At 40.0% G+C, this 10,523-nt stretch overlaps 1 protein-coding gene across 5 annotated transcripts in view; it reads right to left on the minus strand.

Annotated features, from left to right (window-relative positions):
• ZFC3H1 (zinc finger C3H1-type containing) overlaps positions 1-10,183 on the minus strand; it is a 38,046-nt gene extending 27,863 nt beyond the window's left edge. For 2 of the 5 annotated variants that reach the window (XM_062492026.1, XM_062492031.1), the window contains exons 1-6: positions 9,560-10,183; positions 5,262-5,681; positions 2,053-2,117; positions 1,596-1,794; positions 1,168-1,406; positions 474-597 (exon numbers count right to left, since the gene is read on the minus strand). In XM_062492026.1, coding sequence (XP_062348010.1) covers positions 474-597; positions 1,168-1,406; positions 1,596-1,794; positions 2,053-2,117; positions 5,262-5,681; positions 9,560-10,148 — 1,636 coding nt within the window. In that variant the 5' untranslated portion in view covers positions 10,149-10,183. The remainder of the gene's footprint in view (positions 1-473; positions 598-1,167; positions 1,407-1,595; positions 1,795-2,052; positions 2,118-5,261; positions 5,682-9,559) is intronic. The other 3 variants (XM_062492029.1, XM_062492027.1, XM_062492030.1) reach the window with 3 other exon arrangements.
• Positions 10,184-10,523: the final 340 nt, after the last annotated feature.

A 10,523-nucleotide genomic window follows, 5' to 3' on the forward strand; every position in this document is an offset into this window, starting at 1 on the left:
AGAATGCCACTCTCTCCTACTGTGAAACCAGAAAACTGGCAATCTCATAAGTGATTAACAGGCCCCTCCAGCCACTGACCCCCAACAGTCAGAGTGCCACAACCCAGGCTATGGTTTACCTGTCACCCAAAGCCACACTGCTGACCCACATGTCACTCAATGTCCACTGGGATCCCCAGGCCCTTTCTTTGCAAAGCTGCTGTCTGTCCAGTCAACACCCTGCACATCTGATTGGGAATATACAAGCATAAAACCTACAGTACTGCAATGAGAAAAATATACCCTGATGACCTTAAAAATACCACTACAGCAGAGATAGAAAGAGTCAGCATTTACACAATTAGCTCACCTTAAAATGTTCATTCTATAATTCAGACAGCTCAGAACACTTTCTTTCTAGAACAGCGGCTTATTTCCTACATTTTACCTATTTTTAGCAATCACCATGTAAGAAAACTGTAACTAAGTCTTACCTGGTGAGTTAGTTTCACTGTCTGTATCCATAGCAACTTCATCATAATTATCATACTGATATATGCCTCCTGCACTCTCTGTAGACGGCTTATCCAAAGACCATCTCAAGTCTGTATCTGATGACTGAACACACAAAAAAGTCTTATTTAGCTGCTCTTATGTCATTATTTCATAGTAAACCCACTAAGAAATAAATTTTGTAAGAAGGCCCTTAGGATTTTTTCTTCTAATTGATTTATAAGTACAATTTACTTATCTTGTGCAATAAGAAGAAACTCAATATTACCTTTTAATCAAATCCACTGCACATAGCAACTAGACAAATCAACAGGCTGTTTTAAAACTGTATCTCTTCCAGGATGATTGGTTAGTATTAAATTACAGGTTGCTCTTTGATCACCGTGTTCAAAATGTCTTTTGGAGAAAAATGCTTTACCATTGACTTGCAAATGTTCGACTCCTACAAAACTGATTTTGCAAATCAAGGGGAATGCTTGTCTAAGAATTGGATCAAAACACTGTAAATACTGAATTATATTGAGCTTTTCTTTCACTGCTATATTTTGATTATCCTAGGGGTGGGGAAAGCAGGGAAAAGAACAGGGGAATTCAGACAGGATGGTGACACAAACCAGGTGGGGCAAGACAGAAATCATTAATGAATCCTAAATGTAATGCCATAACGCCACGTACGAAATTTGTTACCCTGCTTCTTGATCTCCTCTTTCCTCCAACTAGCTTCATAAATCGATTGTACTGCTCTTCTTGATTTGAGAGGTCCCTAATTTTTCTTATTTCTTCTTCTCTCCTTCTTCTCTCCTCCTCTTCCTCTTGTTTCCTCTGGTCTTCCTCTTTCTGCCACCTGTCCAGTTCCTTTTGCTGCTGCATCTTCTTTGATGTCTTTGTCTGCTGTCTTCTCAAAGCTTGCTTACCTTTAAATAAAAAAAAAGTACGTGATTAACTCCATCTTACCTAATTGGTTCCACCTAATGGTAGATTCTTCAAGAGCTTTAAGTAAATGTGAAAGAGTTTAGAATGACTAAAAGCTCATTGCTCACATAACTTTTTTTTATTCTGAGGTCGCACCACTGACAGCCATTTCAGTAACATTAACTTATTACCTGTAGTACTAGGTTTTTTGGTTGAATGTGCTTTTGTACTGGCTTTGATCTTCTGTGTTACACCTTTCGTTTTTGTTAATTTTTCCTTACTTTCCTTCATCACCTGTTGTTCTTTTTGCTGCCATTTTTTACTAGCAGACTGAAGTGCAAGTAGCCTAAGTTGCAATTCAGACATCTCCTCCTCATCATCAAGCAGCTTCTTGAGAAGAAAACAGAAGAAAGGACAAGACAAAGTCAAGAAACATAATTTAACAACTTTTTCTTTACAATGTCTTTTGAAATCTTTCCCCAGTATTTTTACTAACAAAAAGCTCAAATTCCTACTTTACTGGTAAGTGTTATTTATTACAAAATTGACAGATCCTATTACCAGAATGTTTCTGGACTGTCATTTGGAAAAAGCCATCAGACTATCACAATGCAATCATGCCTCATCTATGGAGGAACGTCTTCTTACCTTTTCAGATGCAACATCCAAACTGCTAACCTTTCGCACTGATGTTTGCTCTTTGTCTTCTGTACCTTCCAAGAGGAAAAAATACCATATTTTTGAACAAGCTGTTTTTCACAAGACAGAGCTACATTAAAATGATACATGAATTTTAATCTATACAACCACATCAGAATCACTGATACAAAATATAAAACAACAGCAATGGTACATGCAAGATCACATGAACAAACATTAATATAAATTTGGCATGTCTGATAAAATCATCGTGACTACATAAGCCTAAAGCAAGAATTGTCATTTCTTAGTAACTCTGTCTTATGGTTCATACGTACTTTCTCAAGAAACAGAACAAAACAGACTTGTAGGCAAGGGGAAAAGAAGACTTCTTGTCATGTGTTTTATACTACCACCATCTCATATCAGCTGCTGTCCTGAGCATCTCATATATCACTGGTAGCTATTTTGAGTAACTGATCATTCTTTTGCATAACTAAATATAAAGGCCCAAACCTACAGTAAGAACATACTTGCTTCAATTCACACCAAAGGAAAACAGAAAAAAGTTATCTTATGGAAATTAATAGTACAGCACTGTTTTCCCACTGAACATTTAGATTTTAAAATATTAATTTCTTAGACTTCCCAAAATAGAGCCAAATCTCATAATGTATATATATAGACACATATTGACACATCATATTTTACACATGGTACACATATAGCAGTATTAAGTAATTATAGCAAATGATTAGTCATAATTGGCTGTCAAAAATAATTACACATTTCTTCTATAACAATACATTTATATGTTTGTATACATCAGACAAAAGAAGGAAACACCTAGAGAAGCTTGGAGTTCTTTTGCTATATTAGACTCTCTTCAATTCCTTTCTACAATTCAAAATTGTGGAAAATAAGTTCAGATTCTGTACAGCTCTAGCTCTTCTCTAGCATTTCATAAAAATTACATCCAGAAAGGCACTGTTTAAAGTACACCAAAACCTTATATGTAAAAAAAAAAAACTTAAAACATGCTGAAGGTCTTGCTCCTTTACACAAAGATGCATTTTTTTTAAAAAAATGCACAAAAAAAGAAGAGCAATACCTAATACCCATATGAAGTATAGAAAAAAATTCAAAAAAGTCAGTATACTATGTCAAGTTCCTAACCATCCAGTTCACAGAATGAAAATAGGAAGATAGATGGTATAGTACATTTTTTTTTTTGATGCAGGCACATGAAGGGACCTTCTATTCAAGTACAAATGCTCTTTCAAACCAGAGGGGACAACATGGACACAACAGGCTAATGTACAACATGGGAAGTAGGGAATACTGTCAAGCCCATCAGAGCAGCTGAGCCACAGAGAATTCATCTGAGAGAGACTAAAATCTTCCTGGGTTTTAAGACAAGCTCCTCAACTTTTACAGGTCTGCAAAAACATCCAGTACACTGTTTAAAAACAAATAAAATGGGAAAATCAAATCTTGCTGATTTCCCAATACATGCAGCATGTATTGCGGCAGTAAGGAGATGAATGTAGTTTATAGTCACTTAACACACATGAATCTGCAATAACTCCAATCAGATGAATTTTTCTTGGAAGCTTGCCTAACATTGTTAAAAACAGTCATTCATACAATCTGTCCGCTTTCAGATCATTCATTTATCATAGATTTGGAGTATCATATAAAAATAAAATGCTCTTAATATGCGTATTACAGCATCCATTTTTCACTGTCATATGAACTGTATTGTCAACTTCACTGTTTTTAAGTTTGGAAGCTGGATTTTTGAGACTATTTTGCTTTTTAAATAGCTGCTTTACTCCTGCTATGTTCTCTTCCCACATACTACTAGTATTTCTTTTATCACCAAATTTTTTTTGTTTTCTTAATGTCTGTCCATAAAACCTGTATGACCTCTTAAAAAACACAAAAAAATCTATTATTAATAGGGAACGCACAAGGGTGAGAAATTAGAATGAAGTGGTTTGACTACTAATTATCAGTTTTCTTTACAGGATCTGTTGCTTCTTGCTCTGAAGTCATACACAAATCATTCTGACTTTCAGTGCTTTAGTCATATTTCTTCATATTCCTGCCAATTACTCACCTGCACTCTTATTCAATCCATTAACTACTTTGTCTCTTCCCACTCAAATTGGTAGTTTACACACTAGCAAATTAGGGAACATCAGATGACAAGCAGATAGCCTCCAGCACCACCCTCAACCACAGCAATCACTGACTAGAGTGACAAGAAGCCTTAGAGAAGGAAGCTCAAGTCAGCTGTCTTATTTTGCTGCAGACTTAGAAGTAAACTCAAGTGCTTTTACCACAGGCCAGGTGGACATGATCACTTGTTTTCAGTAACTGGCTAATGCATCTCAGCAATTACCCTTAGTTAGCAGTCCCAAACTATCTTTGACAAAACAGTTATTCTACCCTTCTGCTGAATTTCTTCTACAAATCCTTTCAATTTTTGGCCTACGATTTCTTAAATATTCGTGAATATCAACAATGATCAAAATAATTCTTATGAAAACATCTTATGGTGTTAATAACACCAAGGTCATGGGTTTGATCCCCATATGAGACATGAAGTTTAAAGAGTAAGATTTGATGATCCTTGTGGGTGCCTTCCAACTCAGAATATTCCATTATCCTGATCTTATACTTAAGAAAACACACAATGAAATGCAGAAAAAGGGGTCTCCAAATATTCTCTTTTTAGCTATAAAAATCCCACTTTGCTTCTGCAGAAAAGAACAAGTCAAAGGCAGAAATAAAACTTCCAGTGGAAAGTCAATGATTTCTGCTGTGAACAGCAACTAAAACATTCAAGTCTTGTCCTCGTGCTTTCTGCCAAACAATTGGTCTAAGAAAACACATTATTTAAAATACAAATACAAAGCAAAAACATGCTTCCAAACATGTTCATGTAATTCAAGGAATTACAAAACACAGGAGTTAAGTACATTAAATCTTGAACTTGGAACTTCATTACAGTAATATTATAAATTTTATATAGAAAATATAATTTTTTTTAAAATTTATAAAATATCATGAAAAATACAGAAAATACATACAGTAATAAATACAGGAAATTAATTACAGTAAAGTTTTCCCCAACACCTAATAAATACAATAGACAATAGCAAGCAAATACAACTTCCCAAGCTAAAATAAGTATACAAGTATTTCTTTACCTTGGCCAGATTCTGTTACTTCAGATTTTTGCGAGGACTGCTTCATTCCTTCTTTGCCTTTTTTCAATCTGCTCCTCTCAGCTGGAGTAGGCAGTTTTTGTCTGAGAGGTTTCAGTTCAAACGCCTGAAAGCCCATAACTGGATTTTTCTCCTCAGGAGGTACTTCTTTCACAGCATTCGTTTTAATACTGTCATTTTCTACAGTTTTTTGGTCCTCAGTGTCCACTACTTTATCATCATCTTGTTTCTCAGTTTCTTCCTTGTTGCTCAAAGCCAGTCTTTCATCTTTATTAATGTGTTCAAGTTCTAATTGTATCTGCTTATACTTCAAGAGCAGATCCTCAAAACTTTCTTCCACAGAGCTTTCGTTTTTAGAAGAGTAGTTCTGCTTTCTAGATGGGGATCTTCCAAAAGTTTTAGCTGAATTACTGGTCAAGAAATTTAACACAAGAACTTGTATAATCTTAAAACAGTGGCAATATTACCACTGAAGACCAAATTAAGATAAACATAACTTATGACCATTCTCATATACTAGGCTAGTTTGAAAAATACCCTTAATAAATACAAGCAGCATGCAAAAGCTGTAGCCATTATCACATATTGACAAACATTTTCTCAAACCAACAATTACAAATATTCTACTTATGACAAGAAGGTCCTGAATTGCTGAGAAGTCTCACCTCTTACTCACACCATTCACGTGGAAACAAGAGCTATTATGTTGAGATGGTTCTCTTATCATGGAAAGTCAGACTTCCAGACCTCATTACTCCAGTACTGACTTCCCATCTGACAGGTTAAATTCTTTCTCACTCACTCCAGCCCTTCATAAAATGCCACTTCTAGCCAATACTAAGTCTACCCACAGCACAACTACACACTGAAGTAAAGGCAATTCAGCAAACGAGCTAAGGCACAGAAGAATCAATGAACAACAGAAGGGAATAAAAAAAAAGCAACAAAGACTTGCAATCAGAACATTCAGAGATGCTGAAGACAACTGGGAATTACAAATTACTCAGAAAAGGTTGCTTATGAATGTCCAAGGCAAGCAGTGGAAATATTCTTAGGCACCTCTACCCAGAACAAAAGTTGTCACTATTAGAGTTTCAACTCCTCTTACCTTAACCTGACCCTTGAAAACGATCCTGTAAAATAATTATGCTCAAGGTGAAATCTTTCAGGATATCAAGTCAGGTTTTACTCATTTGACTCACAGTATGAACCTCACTGTGATAGCAGCTGACTCACACACCCAGTTATGCAAAATGCTTTTTCAACAATATCATCTCTTAAAACAATAAACAGAGTAAAACCAGAACCTAAAATGTAAGTGTCCTCAGAATGCAGACATACTGAATCCAGAGAAAAACACATTTGTCTTCTGCTCACAACAAGCATCGACTACTTGGATGTTTCACTATGTTAAGTTCTAACTTTAGTATGAAGCATCTCATACATACCCTGCAAAAGCTACTTCCGTAATACCAGGAAATGTTTTGCTATACAGTGCTTTCTCAAGAGTCAGCATAAAAAGCAGAAACTAGCAAAGATAAACTACATAAAATCCAAAAAGCAATCAGTCAATAAATATGCTGAAAATACAACAAGCTGAATACAGTGTAACATCAAACTATACAATAAGCGTATTTACAAAATTACTTTCCAACACATTTCTACTTCCAAAGAACCGACTATGTTCATAATTTCCTAAGTCATAGGGAACTCTGAAACTGACTGACTTACCATTATTTATAGAAGTCTAACTGCTATTTGCTATTGGAATACTTCAATAGCTTCTAAAGTCGTCTGAAGATGGATAACAAGACAGTTCTGAGATGCTTTTTGTGCTCAAGATAATACAATTGCTTGAAGCTCCCACAATGAAGTTAACCAGAAATTCTATGGTTCACATTTGTAAATTTTTTTTTTTGGTTCTACACATAGAATGCAAGACCACATAAAGTGCTGTGAAAGACAGACAGGCATGTACGTATAAAAATGACAACTGTGCTTCAACCAGCTCAAGAGAAACTTCAGTCAAGAATCAAAAAGAAATTGGGAGTTAGAAAATAAAAAAAATGTACACTGTGAAGAGTACAAAATTTAATGGAAACAGAAAGTCCCATAATGGTTCTGTATTTCAGACTCAAATTCCACAATTCTCTATGCAAGAATTCCTGGAGAATTACTATAGAACAGCTTCACTTTAAGGTTGCCAAGACTTCAAAGACATATAAAAAGCTAACACCCAAAAAAAAGTAACAAAAATTATTTAAGTGTTCCACCATGTCCTTTACTCCATACATACATGTGCACCTCCTCACTGGCAGAGCATGGGACGCCAGAAGTCCATGACTTAGTGTAGGCACTTCTCAGCAACAACTAAAACATCAGTGTGTTATCAACATTATTCTCATACTAAATTCAAAACACAGCACTGTACCAGCTACTAAGAAGCCAAAATCAGGACCCAAGACACTTAAAGAATTTATTTTCCAGCGGGAACTTCAAATACCATTCCAGGCCACAAGCCTCCTTGTACCAGTTGATATGAAAGTCTCCTCTGAAGTCACATACCAATGAACCACACTGGAACTCCACTAATGTTAGCAACATGGAAGTACCTTATTTATGAATTCTCTAATATTGACTGCATTAGGTGGCAAGGATGTGAAAAACACAGAAAGTAACTCATACTGAGGCAACATCATGGACTTTCCTTAACTATACATTCCATAAACATCTGAATGTTCACTTATTAAAGAGCAAGAGTAATAGAACATGCTCCATCTACCATGTTTCAACCAATGAGTGAATTTTAAATGCCAGGAATAAAAACACTTTCAACATCCTCATTTTCTGTTTTTGGTTTGAAAACTGAATTATTAGTTTCTGAATACTCTTTTAATTAAAAGGCAGAAGGAGATTCTGCATCAGTCCCATTAAGAAACGTTGCAAGGTCTGTTTAGGACAATCTCTACATTTACCCTGCAAATTACTCCTTACACAGAAAGTAACCACTTTTACGTACTCAGAACAACACTGCAAAGAAACAGACTTGACAACTATTTTCAGCATTAGAATTGTCTTACTGTGAAACTTTGGGCAAATCACATCTTCACTTGCTGCCTCTCAAGATAAAACCCTGGAATGAAGGGCTCTAATGAAGCCTTCAGTAATGTTACAACTTTACCACAGAAGACTAAATACAAGCATCTCTATTGCTAATTTACATATTCCATCCACATTTAAACAAGTAAAAATGTTAATGACATAAATAATAATCTTTTATCTAAAACAAGATCCAGGAGTTCCAGGAAATCAACCTGCACAGTCTAGGAAAAACCCACCCTTTGACTACTGATATGAAGGACAATGAAACACTGTACAATTCTGGAGAAATTGATTTAACCACTATCTCTCTTGCTCAGTGTTTTTCACACTCATCTACATTTTCAGTTAAGCAACAATACAGTTACATCAAGTAACCAGGCTGCCCCAAGCTACACTCAGCGTCAGTTCTTTATGTCGCTTCCTATGGCAAATACAAAAAATTAGGGAAGATTTTCCCACCACTTTGACAATTCCTGCTCCTAAAAGAACGAAATATCAGAACTCTCAGAACTAATCACCTTAACAACTCCTAAGAGCAATCAGTGGAGAACATCCTACAAGAAACGGTGAGCATGGCCTTCATCTGAATGACTGCATAAACTATAATTTGTGCGTGGAGACCTAGTCCAGTTTAGCTAAAACTGACTAAAGCTAAACCTATGCGTAATAGCCTCTGAAGGGATGAAAGTGAAAATGAAAAAAATAGTAGGTCCTTCATTGCCCAATACAGTAAATTAAAAAGCTTGGGGTTTCAGCTTTACAACTGTGACACTAATTACACATATTAAAACTGCCGCACCAAAGACTGATCCCACTTTATCATGTTCGCACTTGGGGCTAGAAAAGCAGCCGCCCGGAATCCAAACGACAAAAGCTTCCTTTCAGGCTATGCTTTTTCTTTTTCCCTACACCCGACGGATCGGCCAAGCCGCAAGCCAGGTCACGCCAGTAATCCGACTTCCCAGCAGCCTCTCCTTAAGCAGGGCCAGCTGACCCGGCCAACCCCCAGAATTAGCTTGGGTGCCTGCCTCTCCGTTATCACCGCAGGAATCCCACTGCCACAGCGGCAGAGAAACGTGTCCCCTCCCAGGGCTTTCGGCCACGTAGCGCGGCACAGCCACACCCAGGCCCACCGCCCCAGCACGGGCCGCCCGCCCCCGCTCACGTCTCAAGGATACATTTCCGAGGCGAGGGCTCCCTCCAGCCCTGGCTGCTACTGAACCCGGCGCCGCCTCCCCCTCCGGGCGGCCTTCCTGGAGGGTTGCCGGGCCGATCGCTGCAGCCTCGGCTCCGGCCCCAGCGTCCACCGCCCCGGTAGGGCCGGCCTCGGAAGCGGAACCGGTCCAGGGCGTTGTGGCTGCGCTCCCAGAAGGAGAGCCGGGGCCCCGTGTCGGAGTGCGAGCCCGGCGGCATCCGCGGCGCCGGCGGGTGAGAGCGGAACGAGTCCTTAGGCCGGTACCCGCCGTGGCCATGCACGTGTCCCGTGTCGGGCGGAGGCTGGTGCCGCGAGCGCGGGAAGGGCCGCCCGGGGGAGGACATGGAGCCGCTCCCGTGGAGCCCGGGGGGCGGCCGGCGCCTCGAGTACGGCCTGCTGCTGCTGCTGCTACTACTACCGCTACCGAGGCAGCCGGCAGGCTCGGAGCCGCCGCCACAGGGCCCGAAGCCGTTGTTGTCATCGTCGCTGATCTCGCCATCTTCCAACTCCCCTTCTTCCTTCGGGGAGAGCCCGCTGGGGTCGGGCGCGGCCGCCGCCTCCGCGGCCGCCATGGGCCCACGACAACGGTCTCGGCGCGCTCTGCGCCCCCTCCGCCGGCCCGCGCGGACTCTCGCGAGACCACGCCCCGTGCCTCCCGCCCGGGAGATGATGGAGCCGCGATGCGTAAGAAAAGACGAAGCACGGGGCAACGCCCCTAGTGCGGGGTATGCTGGATAATGTAGTTCTCCGCTCGGGGGAGGCCGCGCGAAGTGCGGCCGGGGAAGCCGGCTCCTCAGCCTATCGGGCGGCGGCGGCGGGCGCCAATGGGCGCGCGGCCCCCATGTTGGTAGAGGAGGTGAGGGAGGAGGCCGCCATCTTATCGAAGGGCACTGCGTTGTGTGGGTAGGCTGCTGTGGTGTTGTGGCGGCGGGTTGCCCTGCCCTGCC

The sequence above is a fragment of the Cinclus cinclus genome, chromosome 4 (assembly GCF_963662255.1).
Source record: "Cinclus cinclus chromosome 4, bCinCin1.1, whole genome shotgun sequence".
NCBI lineage: Eukaryota > Metazoa > Chordata > Aves > Passeriformes > Cinclidae > Cinclus > Cinclus cinclus.